General features: G+C 43.3%; 2 protein-coding genes across 10 annotated transcripts in view; one reads left to right on the forward strand and one right to left on the reverse strand.

Moving 5' to 3' along the window:
- Positions 1-12,373, forward strand: part of HMGXB3 (HMG-box containing 3) — a 121,324-nt gene extending 108,951 nt beyond the window's left edge. For 6 of the 7 annotated variants that reach the window (XM_078768107.1, XM_068135503.2, XM_078768108.1 and 3 more), the window contains exon 23: positions 11,010-12,373. In XM_078768107.1, coding sequence (XP_078624233.1) covers positions 11,010-11,699 — 690 coding nt within the window. In that variant the 3' untranslated portion in view covers positions 11,700-12,373. Of the gene's footprint in view, positions 1-3,030; positions 3,154-11,009 lie in introns of all 7 variants that reach the window. The other variant, XR_010986955.2, reaches the window with a different exon arrangement.
- Positions 12,159-15,038, reverse strand: part of LOC137439597 (vascular endothelial growth factor C-like) — a 74,820-nt gene continuing 71,940 nt past the window's right edge. For 2 of the 3 annotated variants that reach the window (XM_068135507.2, XM_068135506.2), the window contains exons 6-7: positions 14,202-14,373; positions 12,159-12,588 (exon numbers count right to left, since the gene is read on the reverse strand). In XM_068135507.2, coding sequence (XP_067991608.1) covers positions 12,465-12,588; positions 14,202-14,373 — 296 coding nt within the window. In that variant the 3' untranslated portion in view covers positions 12,159-12,464. The remainder of the gene's footprint in view (positions 12,589-14,201; positions 14,374-15,038) is intronic. The other variant, XM_068135508.2, reaches the window with a different exon arrangement.

Here is a 15,038-nt window from a genome sequence, read left to right on the forward strand (position 1 = left end):
GAGAAGTGGTTGAGATGGGAAGCAAAAGGCAACAGGCAAGAGAAGAGGGGAAGAAAGCAGAAAGGGTTATGTCATGTGTGTTGGTGGAAGCAGATTCATGACCAGACATGACTGCTGAGGAATAAATGTCTCGAATTGTGATGAGGCATGCTGATGATTCCCAAACATTTAGCCTCTATTTAATCCCAGAATGCAATGAAACAACATCCCATAATTTAGCTTCCCTCCTCGATTCTTTGCACATTGAAACCCTGCACCCTAGTTCGATGTGTGAGCTTGTGGTGTGAGATCGGTATTCATATGCTGAAAATACTTGCCATAAATAGAGGCTGAGAAAAAACGACTTTGTGTTCACCTCCATTTGTTCCTTATGTGCTAGTTCCTATTCCTTGGGCTTCCTATCCTTTCCTTCTAACCGCACCCATGCCATGCATGTAAGATGTATTTTTTGTATACATCGAAGAGCTTGACCAGAATGGAATGAAACAAAATGGAAAGGGGGAAACACCAACAGCAGAGTAGAGGTGAGAGATCAAGGGGAGGGGGACAAGGACACCTGGAGGTGAACAAACTGAAACACAACAGAGGAGGAAGTGGGAAGTAAGGATACAAACAGAAGAGGAAAATACAATTAACTGACAAACTAGCAAAAGAAAAGAGACAAGGTAGAGGGGTTTGGGATCACGATAACTTGGAAAAGTGGAGTGCTTGTGAAAGAGGTCTTTTGGGGTAGAACAGATGATGGGTGTAGATTGAGTTGACCCGAGTGAGTGGTGAACAGCTGCCTTGGAGGGACTAAACAGATCGGGTCAGTTGGTTCCACAAGTGAGAGAAAAGGTGAACAAATGAGTGCAGGTGAGCAGTGAGCCCAGATTTTGTGATTTTAACAAGAAGAGGGCTACAGGCAAACTGTGTGAGCCCTGTAGAAACCTGGAAGGGACAGAGCCAAGAGAGGGCAGAAGGTGCAAGACAAAAGGAGGCGGTAGAATGCAGAGGCCACCAACCTGGCATTTCATGCCGCTGAGTCTTGCATTTCACTCAAGTGGACTGGCATGGTCTTCAAGCAGCCATCAATATTCGAGACTAGTCTCTCACTTCTACTGTCTCTGACATCAACTCATCCTGGGAATTTTTTCGAAGAAATCTTCTCTCTCTCATGCACGGACGTATTCCATCTCGTAGTCATACCCTTGCTCCTGCCCATTGTACACTGAAGCCTGTGGTGAGGCAGTTGCCCTGAAACAACTTGCCTTTGCCTCATGGAAGGCTAATCCAACTGAAGGCAATCTTAGTTCTTTCCACAAAGCTCGGAACAAGTGTGTGTCTACCCTCAGGAGAGCCAGGAAACAACATCTTTCTAATCTTACAACATCAAGACTGAACTCTCAACCTTGTCTCCCTCCTACTGGTGGCATCTGGTTAACTTTGTTTCTGGTGTATGTTCCCCCTCCATTCCCTCCCTTACCTGAAATGGCTACACAGCTGGCACTGCCCGTAATAAGGCTGAATGCCTCAACTCTGTGTTTGGCTTCAAAATCTTGTGTCCCAAACCCATCGCTCTCTGTAACCACTTTACCTCGTTGCTCCTAGCTGCTTCTGGATTCTGTGTTCCTCTCTCCCGACAAGGTGGTAAAGTTGCTGTCAAACCTCATCCCCCCAGACTTATATTTTGCCTTCGGTATGCTCTGGCACGCCGCTCTGTTCACCAAACTCTCCTCTAATGGTATATATGACAATCTCCACTCATGGCTCGTGGACTTCCTTTCCTGTCGAAGTCAACGCCGAGCTCAAAGTGGAATCCTCTCATCTTCTCTTCCTCAAGGCATTGTTTCTGGATCTTGTGCATTTTCTAATCTTTATCAATGATCTCTCTGACTCTCTGGAATATCAACTTTATCTTTTTGCTGATAACGCCACCCTCTGCTGTACCATCTCTCATCCTTCATGTTGGCAGGCAGCAGCCTCTTCACTCTCTGCAGACCTGAAAGGACCGTCTGGCAAACCCATCTACTTAACAATCTTCTTGAAGCAGTTCAATCACTCAGGCTTTTGGGTCTCACTATCTGCCATGATCTTTCCTGGGAAAACCCAATTTCCCAGCTGGACTCTAAAGCTAGTCGCCGTCAGGGCATCCTCCGTCATGCGAAGTCCTTCCTTGGCACCTCTGAGCTCCTCACCACATACAAAGCTTTCATCCGCAGCTTGATGGAATACTGCTCTCCCCTCTGGGGTGGTGCACCTGCCTCACACCTAGCTTGGCTTCATGCTGTGGAAACCAAGGCTTTTAGGATCATAAGTATCTCCCGCGATGAGGCTGAGTCAATGGGCCTTTCACTCTCTTCTCGCAGGCAAGTCGGTTGTTTCTTTCTGTCTTCTACCGACTGCTCTGTCTGTGCTCTGCCCCCCCCACCCCCCTCCAATATTTCTGCATGGTGCTCAAGGTCTGCTAGCAACCTCCTTCTGGTGAAACTGCCAAATTCAAGAATTACTGCTCCCCTTCACTCTTTTATTCCTCATTTTTCCCACCTCTGGAACAAACTCCCACAATCTCTTCAATCCCACTCTTCCCTCCAGGTCTTTAAAACAGCTTTTAACCACCATACCATTTCATTTCATTTAACCACCATTTCATATCTTCCCCCATCCAAAACCATGATATTTTCCATCCCCATTAATCCACCCCAAACCCACCTTCAAATTCCCTATTTTCTTTCCTGAAAGCCCCTGTAGTGTCCATATTTTTCATCCCTTGTACCCTGCACCAGCCCTTGCCCTTCCACAGTTCTCCTGATGTCCCTGACAGGTTTAATCAAAATATGGCATGTTGTATTTCACAAACAAATTGCTCGTGTATGTATCAGTATCATTGAGGATATAAAATGAACTTAAACACTCGAAAAAGGATATTTTATAACAGATAATTGTTGTTGTTGTGGTTGTTGTTGTTTGTGTGCTCCTTCCTTGTAATTTTATTTATTTTTCTATTGCTTGGAGAAGTATTACTATATTTCCTTTTGTGTGCTCCTCCAGTGTCCTTGTAAAAGGGTTCCTGCTGTCGTAGAATAATGAATGTTACTGTTGGAACCGCCACATTAAAGCTCAAGGTCCCGCTTCTTCTTCCTCACTCACAGAAACACGTGATTTTAAAAACAGGCAAGTTTGTGATTAAACAAACAAATTTTTGTTCCAAGTAAATCGATTATTACCTTTTCAACGGTACCATTTGTATTGTACGACAGCAGAAAGTCTACAGATTACAGCGTTATGGACAATCTGATTTCAATTGAATGTTATATATTATATGATGTGTATATATATTCAGAAAGTATTCAAGCCCCTTGACTTTTTCGCCTCCAGAAAGTATTCACACCGATTGACGTTTTTCAAATTTTGTTGTGTTGCAGCCTGAATTTAAAATGGATAAAATTGAGATTTTGTCAAAGTGTATTTTTTGTTTTTGGAAATTTTTACAAAATAATTTAAAATGAAAAGCTGAAATGTCTTTAGTCAATAGGCATTCAACCCCTTTGCTATGACACTCCAAATTGAGCTCAGGTGCATCCAATTTCCTTTTCTTTTTTTTCCTTTTTTTTTGTATACAAGATCGAGGCTCGTGAAAGAGCGAATGCTGCCACCATTATGCTTCACATCCTTTGATCATCCTTGAGATGTTTCTGCTATGTTAGGCAGAAACCAAGCACAGCTCATCACCAATCCAACAACATCCCTACTGTGAAGCATAATGATGGTGGCAGCATCATGTTATGGGGATGCATTTCAGCGGCAGGGACGAGGAGACTTGTAAGGATAGAGGGAACAATGAATGGAGCCAAGTACAGGCAAATCCTTGAGGAGAACCTGCTTCAGAGTGCAAAAGACCTTAGACTGCAGCAAAGATTTGCTTTCCAACAGTGAAATGACCCCAAGCATACAGCCAAACAACGATGGAACGGCTTCAGAACAAGAACGTGAAAGTCCTTGATTGGCCAAGCCAAAGCCTAAACTCCTAAACTTGAATCCCATTGAGAATCTGTGGAAATACTTGAAGATTGCTGTTCACTGATGCTCCTCATCCAACTTGACAGAGCTTGAGCATATCTGCAAGGAAGAATGGGAGGAAACTCCCAAATCCAGATGTGCAAAGCTAACCCAAGAAGACTCGAACCTGTAATTGCTGCCAAAGGTGCTTCTTCAAAGTATTGACTCAGGGGGTTGAATACTTATCTAAATTAGATATTACTGTATTTTATTTTTAATTATGTTGTGAAATATTCTAAAAATAAATTCCACCTTGACATTATGGGATATTATGTGTAGATCAGTGACAAAAAATCTCAATTGAATCCGTTTTAAATTCAGGCTGTAACACAACAAAATGTGAAAAAGACAATGGGGTGTGAATATAAAAGTCCTAAAATTCACTGATGAATGACCCTGCCTGTGAAACACCGGCATGACAGGATTCAAACCCACGTTGGAAGCTTAGAGGCGAGTGTGACGTTTTATCCCATGTACCGGTTTATCCCATCGAGTCTGTGTCTTTCCTATCCATCCTCCAGTCAGTCTAGAGTCGAGACCATAGTACACTGATTCCTGTGAAGAGGTGGCACTGCAACAAGCATGTCCATTCTGAGAATAGCAGGAAACACCATCTTACAAATCTCAAGGCAGAACTCTCCAACCAGTCTCCTTCCACGAAATCATGGTGACACCTTATCAAGTCAGTCTCTGATGTATGCTTTCCCTCCATACCTGTATCTAAACTCCAATTAAATTGCTCCAGACTCTATCTGAGATAAGGCAGAATGTATCACCTCAGTTTTGCCTCGAAATCTCATGTACCCAACTAATCCCGTTCTGCTCCCTCATTGACCTCTCATACCCACCATATACAGTGCATTCAGAAAGTATTCAGACCCCTTCACTTTTTTCACATTTTGTTATGTTGCAGCCTTATGCTGAAAGCGTTTAAATTCATTTTTCCCTCATCAATCTACACTCAATACCCCATCATGACAAAGAGAAAACAGGATTTTAGAAAGTTTTGCAAATTTATTAAAAATAAAAAACTGAAATATCACATTGACATAAGTATTCAGACCCTTTGCTATGACACTTGAAATTTATCTCAGGTGCCTCCCATTTCTCTTGATCATCTTTGAGATGTTTCTACACCTTGATTGGAGTCCACCTGTGGTAAATTCAATTGATTGGACATGATTTGGAAAGGCACACACCTGTCTATATAAGGTCTCACAGCTGACAATGCATATCAGAGCAAAAACCAAGCCATGAGGTCGAAGGAGCTGCCTACAGAACTCAGAGACAGGATTGTGTCGAGGCACAGATCTGGGGAGGCCTACAAAAATAATTTCTGCTGCATTGAAAGTTCCCAAGAGCACAGTGGCCTCCATAATTCTTAAATGGAAGACGTTTGGAACAACCAGGACTCTTCCTAGAGTTGGCCTCCCGGCCAAACTGAGCAATCGGGGGAGAAGGGCCTTGGTAAGAGAGGTGACCAAGAACCCGATGGTCACTCTGGCTGAGCTCCAGAGATCCTGTGTGGAGATGGGAGAAACTTCCAGAAGGACAACCATCACTGCAACACTCCACCGATCTGGGCTTTATGGCAGAGTGGCCAGACGGAAGCCAAACAGTTCAATCTTGGTTTCATCAGACCACAGAATCTTGTTTCTCACAGTCTGAAAGTCCTTCAGGTGCTTTTTTGCAAACTCCAAGCGGGCTTTCATGTGTCTTTCACTGAGGAGAGGCACAAGTTATCCCTGTAATCTTCTCCCGATTAAGCTTCCAAAATCCAACATTACTGCAGACGTTTCTTTTGGTCCTCTTTTCTCCCATTTGTGGAAATATATTCCAGAAATAGTTCAATCCCAACCTCCCTCCACACCTCCAAGCAAATGGTGTGCCACCATCTCATGTCATACCCCATCCCTACTTGCAGGTTCTGTGTTTCCTCCCTCTACTCTTTTCTTTTGTTCAATCCTTTGCTCTTTGTAGCCACCGTCAGTTAATTGCCTTTTTACTCTCACACCTTTCTCTTCTATGAGCCTTGCTCTTGTACATGAAAATAAATGTTTGTTCCAAGATGTTGATGGGCGGTTCAATGGAGGGTGTGGCAGGTACTCAACTCCACAACTTGGAGGAATATAAACACCTCATACACATCTGTTGATATACAAAAGCATTGCAACGTCTATTGGGATGTACACAGGGTAGTTGGACTTTTTTTTATTACCCTGCGCTCGCGAAGTGAAAAGCGGGGTTAAGCGCCTCTTTTTTTTTTTTTCTTTTTTTTAAAATACAGAATCGAGGCTCGTGAAAGAGCTAACATTTATCACACACAAAAAAAAAGACAGTATATAATAAGGGGAGCGGTAGACAAGGTGGGGAGAGAAGGGGAAGCACACAAACAACATTTGAGAGCAGGGACATTGGGAGATCTGTGGGAGGGAGAGGGCTTGGGGGAGGAGGCATGGGAAGGGGGGGGGGGGGTGGGGCGGCGTGGGAGAAGTATAAAACAAGCACACTGCAAGGACTTCCAGGAAAGAAGTCGGTATTTCAAAAAAGTGTATCTGGGGTGAAATTAGCGGGGGTAGAACAGATCAAGGTTTTGGATGGGGGAAGATAAGAGATGGTGGTAAACAGCTGTTTTAAAGACCTGGAGGGGGAGTGGGATTGAAGAGAGTGAGGGAGTTTGTTCCAGAAGCGGGAGAAAAGAGGAATGAAGGAGTGAAGGTGAGCAGAGGAGCTGTCTTCTACCGACTCCACTCCGGCCTTGCTCCCCCAGCTCTCTCTGTGCTCTGTCCCCCAAATATTCCTACAGGTCACACAAGATCTGCCAGCAACCCTCTTCTGGTTATACTGCCAAAATCAAAGCTCTCTGCTCACCTTCACTTTTTCATTCCCCTTTTCTCCTGCCTTTGGAACAAACTCACCCACTCCCTTCAATCCCACCCCTCCCTCCAGGTCTTTAAAACAGCTGTTCACCACCATCTCTTATCTTCCCCTTGATCCTTGATCGAAAACCTTGATCTTTTCTTCCCCCGCTAATTTTCACCCCAGATACACCTTTTTAAAATTCCAACTTCTTTCCTGGAAATCCTTGCAGTGTCCATATCTTTTATACCTCTCCCACCTCCCCCCAAGCCCTCTCCCTCCCACAGTTCTCTCGATGTCCTGTGCTCAAATGTTGTGTTTGTGTCCGTCCTTCCCCCTCTATCCCCATCTTGTCTACCACTCCCCATATTTTGTGTTTTGTGTGTCGGTTTGACTTTTTGTGTGATTAATGTTGGCTCTTTCACGAGCCTCGATCTTGTATACACAAAAAAAAAAAAAAAAGAGAGTTGATTTTGGCAGTTCAACCATAAGAGGGTTGCATGCAGATCTTGTGCAACCTGTAGGAATATTTGGGGGACAGAGCCCAGAGAGAGCTGGGGGGGCAAGGCTGGAGAGGAGTCGGCAGAAGACAGAAAGACCACCAACCTGCCTGCGTTTAGTGAGTGAAAGGCCCTCGGAGTTAGCTTCATCGCGGGAGATTCCAATGATTCTGAAAGCTTTGGTTTCAACAGCGTGAAGACGAGCTAGGTGTGAGGCAGGAGCACCAGCCCAGAGGGGAGAGCAGTATTCCATTGAGCTGTGGATGAAAGCCTTGTATGTGGTGAGGAGCTCAGGTGTGCCAAGGAAGGACTTCGCATGACAGAAGATGCCCAGTCGGCGACTGGCTTTGGAGGTCAGCTTGGAAATGTGATTTTCCCAGGAAAGATCATGGCAGATAGTGAGACCCAAAAGCTTGAGTGACAGAACTTCTTGGAGAGGATTATTCAGAAAGTGGATGGGAGGGTTGTCCAGTCGGTCTTTTCGGAGAGACATAGTAAGAGTGTGAGATTTGTCAGGATTGAAAGACTTGTTCTACTTATTTGACCAGTCTGTGATTTTGTCCAGGTCTGCAGAGAGTGAGGAGGCTGCAGACTGCCGATCTGTGGGATGAGGAATGGAGCGGCAGAGTGCAGTCATCAGCAAAGAGATAGAGAGGATTTTCAAGAGTCAGAGAGATCATTGATGAAGACCAGAAAAAGCACAGGGCCCAGAATACTGCCTTGGGGAACTCCAGCAGAACAGGAAGGGAAGATGAGAGAAACCCATTCAGGGCCACACGTTGACTACGACTAGAGAGGAAGTCCGCCAGCCATGCGTGGAGATTTCCATGGATACCATAGGAGGAGTTTGGTGAGCAGAGCGGGGTGCCAGACCGTATCGAAGGCACGTGATATGACATGATACGGTTGCGTACGTATGTACGTGATACGGTTTCGTACGTACATACGTACAGTTGTGGCCAAAAATATTGGCACCCTTGCACTTTTTAAAAATATGCACCATTTCCTCCAGAAAATTGTTGAAATTAAAAAATACTTTGGTATCCACATATGTATTTGTTTGGTTTGCAGTGGAAAAAAAAAAAAAAAAAGCCGAACAAATTACTAAATCTTAGCTTATTTCGCACAGAAATCCTATAATGGCACGGATAATATTATTGGCACCTTCTAGAAGTTGTTAGAAATAATTAGATTTCAAGCAGGTGATTCTCCTTTACTTTGGAATTGAACTCACCTGTGGTGAGTTGCAGCCTGAAATATAAAAATCACTCAATAAACCAGTTTGAAAAGAGAAAAGGAGTCATTCTGCTGTTTTGTGTCACTGTGTGTCCCACAATGAGCATGGATAAAAGAAAGAAAACCAGAGAATTGTCTGAGGAGGTAGCCAACCATGGACTATCTCAAGGCTACAAGTTCATCTCCAGATAACTTGATGTTCCTGTGTCCACCGTACGCAATGTTATCAGGAAGTTTAAGGCCCATGGCACTGGAGCAAACCTCCCTGGATGTGGCTGCAAGAGGAAACTTGATCAAAGATTGCAGCGAAGGATTGTTTGAATGGTGGAGAAAGCACCTCGATCAACTGCCAAACAGATTCAAGCTGACCTTCAGACACAAGGTACAACAGTTTCAACTCTCACCATCCGTCGCCAACTCAATAAAAGGGGTTTTTATGGTACGAGACCCAGGAGGACCCCACTGCTGAGAGAGAGACGGAAGAAAGCCCGACTGGAGTTTTCCAAAACACACCTGAACAAGCAAAAATCCTTCTGAGAGAATGTCCTGTGGATAGGTGAGACCTAATTAGAGCTTTTTCGTAAAGCACATCATCTCTATGTTTACAGAAAAGAAAATTAAGCCTTCAAAGAAAAGAACACCTTCGTACAGTCAAACATAGAGGAGGTTCATTGATGTTTTGGGGTTTCTGTGCTGCATCTGGCACTGGGTGCCTTGAATGTGTGCATGGCATCATGAAATCAGGAGATTACAAAGGCATTTTGGAGCACAATGTTCAACTCAGTTCAACCCAAGCTGGGTCTCCGGCGAAGGTTATGGGTCTTGCAGCAGCACAATGACCCAAAACACACTTCAAACAGCACCCAGGAATGGTTCTAGACTCAACGCTGGACTGTTCTGAAGTGACCAGCAATGAGTCCAAATCGAAATCCCATTGAACACCTATGGGGAGATCTGAAAACAGCAGCTGGGAGGAGCCACCCTTCAAATCTGGGAGAACTGGAGCAGTTTGCACAAGAAGGGCAGGCCAAACTGCCGGTAGAGAGGTGAAGGAAGCTCATTCATGGCTGTAGGAAGCGCTTGACTGCAGTTATTTTGTCCAAAGTCTGTGCTACCAAATATTAAGTCTCGGGTGTCAATAATTTTGCCAATGCCATTTCTTTTTCTTTTCTGGTTTAAAAGGATATATTTAAGTTCTGATTCAAAAACAAAGGTGTTGTAATATTAACAGTGAAATAAAGAATTGTAGAGACCAAATACTTTTGTCAATTTCAACTTATTTTTCGAGAAAATTGTGTTATTTGAAAAAAGTGCAAGGGTGCCAATATTTTTGGCCACAACTGCATTATTGGTCCGATTGACACGACGTTTTGCACCATCGGAGCAGGAAGGGAAGCACGTCACATGGCATGACGTTGCCTCCTCATGTAGAATGTTTTTGTGATAATTATGACGCCATAGGTCACGTGTTACGGACGCCATCTCGGAAAAACGTTACACCTCTATATCTCTGAAACCGCTCGATGGAAGAAATTGAAACGTGGCTCATTGAAAAGAACTCTGCATGGGGAATAAGTGTTGTTAACAATGACGTCATTGGTGCCTTAATTATGACATCATAATTCGACAAATACAACCCTTAGTCCGAATAGTTTGAAATTCATCGAGTTTGATCTACTCAACAATTATATTGGATAACGTAAATTTATGATGTCATTGGTCACGTGGTCCAGCAGCCATATTAGATCAAAGAAGAAAAACCCTTAAAAAATAGAAGAGGTGGCTCATCCCAAGTTGACTGCGTGGGAGAAGTATTCGATGAATATCATCTAGTTTATTAAGCACCCATTGTTGATCTTCTCTCAGAATGGATGCTCTACTTCTATTGATGCTCATTTGTCTACACAACATTTCCTTTTATTTTCGCTTTTTCTAGATTTCTACTTTTCTTACCTCTTCAGTGCTTTGAGATTTCATATCCAAATGAAAAGTGTGATATAAGAATTTGAATGTTTCCTGCCGTATTATTTTAAATCTGTTTTATTCTTACCTTCCTTTATAATTCCACATTCTTCATTCACTCCCACTTCTGTGTTAGATGTAGTGAAGGAAAATGGGACAATCAGAGCATCAAAGACTGAAAGGGTTTTTTCTGCTATGTTTTGTGTATTCTGTGCATGTCCTTCATGTTTGGCCTGAACATTAAGGAGACATTTTTATACCTTGACATAAATTACCAAGGACGTTTGGAGACTATGGACAAATTAACACAGGATATGGGATATCAACCTGGGATCTCAGCTTCACTACCCAATACCCATGTGTTCACAAAGCAACACCAAACAGGTTAACCGTTCTTATTTTCTCTCTCACCAGGTATTGCCAATGTCTATACCTGAACTAGCCGAGAACATTTATGGAGAGGATGAGATGGAGGAGCCCGGCGAAGTTCAAGAACCGGATAAGCATCCGATCACGCACTCCACGACCCGCTATTTGCTCAGCCCCTCATCTCAAAACCCCCTCCGCTCACTGCAATCGTGTTCCGAGCTCAGCACCTACACGACGGCAGTGAGTGAAAATCTTGCAGCACGTCACACGGCTGTGGATTTTTATAGCCCGTGCCATTACTTCCTGTTTGGACGTCTTCTCGACTTTATAACCAGCAAAGAAGTTGTAAACATTCAGATCTCTTCGGTCGTTGCCAACTGCCAGCCTGGTCAAGTAGTTATTCGGGACGGACTTTTCCGAATCGCTGTGGCACAGATCGAACCTGAAGTACAGCCTGGAGACCTCAACTCCGATACCAGAGACATGGAAAGGGCAATAGTTCTGAGTGCAGAGGAGAGTGGAGAAACGAGCTTGATGTTTCGACAAACGGAAGATGCAGACAGCAGGGAGATTTTGATTACGACAGAAGATGGAGGACAAGGATTGTTAACGGTCGTGGTAGCAGCAGGCGTGGCTGCCTCAAATGGAGAAGAGTTTGTGGATGGAAACAAGTGTGGGACTGCTACGGTAGCACTGGGTTTTACTCCAGATGGAGGTTCATCGTTTCACTTGTGAATTGTCACCTAAATTGTTCAGTTGTCCATGGGTTTCAATGCAGTCTTGCATACTATTCTCGCGATGTAATCGCATTTGATGGACACAAAGTTCACAAAACTACCTTCATGGATTCATATCTACCTGGGCAGGTGCTACGTACCCTAAATTTTTATCAACAATCCCTGGCTTTCTGCATTAAGATCCAGAAGCTGACCAAGGTCTTTGAGGGTTTTCAGGGGGATGAATCATAGACTTGATTGTTGGAGTGAACTTGCGTTCTCAAAACTTAATGATTGGTCGTGTACCTCTTTTACGTGTACGCTGAAATTACAGCAGCCATCTTGTCCAGAGAGATTGAAACAATAAAATGTGATGTATTTTTGATCAACTTTTTCTTTATGTCCAATTGTCTATTTTTGCCTGTCAGTGCAGTAGATTATAATCACTTATGTACAAATAAATGAAGAGGCTGCCAAGTCAGAATGGGATGGTTTTATTGTATTTATGATTCACATGTTGAAAGTGTTTAAACAGTGCATGGAACTATAAAAAAAAAATCCTTATTTAATATCTAAATCTCACTCTTACTGCAATTGCTGATAAATGCAAAATAATATTTTGTGTGCAATCCAAAATGCAACTGCTAGATGTTTATCATTTAATGGGTTTGCTAATAAATAATAAATTTTTGACTTGCCTCTCTTGCTTTCTATTGTGTATTTATTTTCCCCTTCTACAATTCCTTCATGTTGTCATTCTTATGCTCATGGACGTTCCTCTTCTTCACCCTCCATTCCTCTGCAAACCCTGAATCCAGTCTTGTGGTACGCAGCGGCACAACTCCTCGCTGAATCCCAGCCCTACAGGGCAGGTCTCGGGTGCACCTGGACATGGTGCTGTCACGCATCTGTTGGGGGTGGATTAACGGTCAAAGCAGGATGGAGTGGGGATGTGGTAACGGAGAGAAGGGAGAGTTACGGATGCCATTTTATTTTGGCTCGAGGCACAAGATCACCTGATGCAAGATGAAGTTTTAAGGAATCTGCTACTTACTACTGCTACTACTACTTTAATGGCTCCAATTATTCCCACCTTCTTGTAGGGTCAGTTGGAGAATGGATTTGGCCCCAGACTAGCGAACTGGCTGTCCAGGTCTGCTGTTTGACTGAAGGTGATTTTGGCAGGAACTTTTCATTTGTTCAGGGCACTACAGATAAATCGCCTGTCTTTAAAGCACCAACCAGACTGTTTATAGTCGGGTCAGGAATCAAACCCTTCCTAGACAGATAAGGTAAGTGCAAGAATGGACAGTACAAGGGAGCAAGATGAAGCAGGAAGTCTTCATCTTACTATAATTCACCAAATGTCTGTCTGTCCGTTCGAAGGTACCGCAAAAACGGCTCAACCGATCGCAACGATATTTTGGGTGGGTATTCCTGGGACCCCTGGGAGTAAAATAGGCTATATTGTTTTTCCAAGTTTTCCAGTTTTTCCAAACACTATGGAATAATATTTACTGATATGAACAGTGATGTGGCTTTTATTGAAATTCTACAAAACTGTTTAGATTTTGATGACTTATGAACCTGCCGCGAATGCGGACGTGGACAGATGACGGCAATGCGCAGGTTTGATAATATCCCAATACAACCGTCATTCAATCTAATGTTAAATCGTTAAACGTTAATCGTTTTGTTAAAGTATCAATGGATGATTGGAATTGAGTGAATACAAGTACGATTTTGAATTTGTAATTGTATTCACCCAACCGTACGGAACTTCACATCAGGATTTAAATATTTGTTTATGTCACGAATGTTGTTAAAAGTTTATTTTTTATATTGATGCTATTTAATTTGTGATTGAAGTTATGCTGTTTGGAATGAAAAAAGAGATATCGAGTTCAAGTGAATGACAAATTGCCGTGACGGTTTCGACTTTCTAAACGTGAATTCGCGGATCGCCATATGCAGATTCGCCATTGACTGGGTATGGAAGAAACATACCCGTTTGTTTGCGAACGGGTACGTTTTTCATGGAAGTCCTTCACGAACTTGCTGTCCATGTCTGACGTGCGATTGAAGGTGCTACAGGAATGTGGAATCTATTGGTTTCATGCTTTAGCATTCGCCATATCTGCATTGTCTGTTTGCTTCTGGCCTCCCACCCGTGCTTAGCACGGGTACCTCACTAGTTTATATAATCCAACAGGTTAGAGACACACTGAATATCTGTATATTTAAGAGAACCTTCAACCCTTAATGGAAAATTGCAATCCTGTATTTTAAGATGAACCACATCATGAAGAGGTATTGCGGTCATGTCAAATTAGCCATTGTTATCAAGAGAATAGAGAAGAGTTGCAAAGTGTTCAGGCTGAAGGAGACCATAAAGGCATCAATGAGAATGTAAATACCATGGTGGACAAAGGAAGAAGCGAAGATAGAACTTTAAGCAGAAATAAGAAAAGGCCATGATCTGGAAATGAGGTTGAGAGAATGGTGTATTATCATCCGGTACCTGCACTTTCGTAGATCAAACCTTCGTGCTCGTAGGAAGCAGTCTCTGGTGCTGAGCGCACACTCACATCCGCAGCTCTGTGCTTGCAGCCGTTGGCCTCGGGGGCACACCCTCCAACACACACAGTTGCACAACTCCTCATTCCACTTCATGCCAGGTCCACAAACTTCTCCTGTTACATACAAATTAATGACAATAACCAGTTGTAGTTGCGAAACCCCAAGTTGAAGGCACCACCACCTGGTACAGCTGCTCAATAGGCAAACTCGGGTCCAAAGTTGGTCATCATCCAGGCTGGACAACTCAGGTTGATTGAGCAGCTGTATATTGAAACGTCAGACCTAGGGTTTGCTGATTGAGCAGCTGTTATCTTTGGTGGTGTTTTCACTTTTGAAATGAACAATTTTTAATAACTCTCCAAATTGACAAGAAACGTTTTTATAAGGAGAGTCGGTCTACATCGGTGGGGAAACAAAAATAACCTGACGACACATGCGTCTATTAATTACGTACTATTAGAACGCACCTTTTCTCCTTTCGACACTTTAAACTGCTGAGAGCCCTTGGACATTTAAAGACTCTTTGAGACCCTTTAGATTCTGTGAGACATTTACATCCTTTGGACCCCTCTATACTTTGAGACCCTATCGACCCTGAAGACCCTTGAAATGCCCTCAAACACCCAAGACCCTTATCATCCATTTTGAGCAAATACTCGCACCTTGAAGTGCCATAAGACCCCCCCAAGGCCCTTAACAGACCCTACCCCATTATCCCTAAGATCTTAAGACCCCTAATATCCCAAGACCCTTAAGACCCCCATCACCAATAAGATCC

Source organism: Myxine glutinosa, chromosome 14 (assembly GCF_964187855.1).
Source record: "Myxine glutinosa chromosome 14, kmMyxGlut1.1, whole genome shotgun sequence".
NCBI classification, from domain to species: domain Eukaryota; kingdom Metazoa; phylum Chordata; class Myxini; order Myxiniformes; family Myxinidae; genus Myxine; species Myxine glutinosa.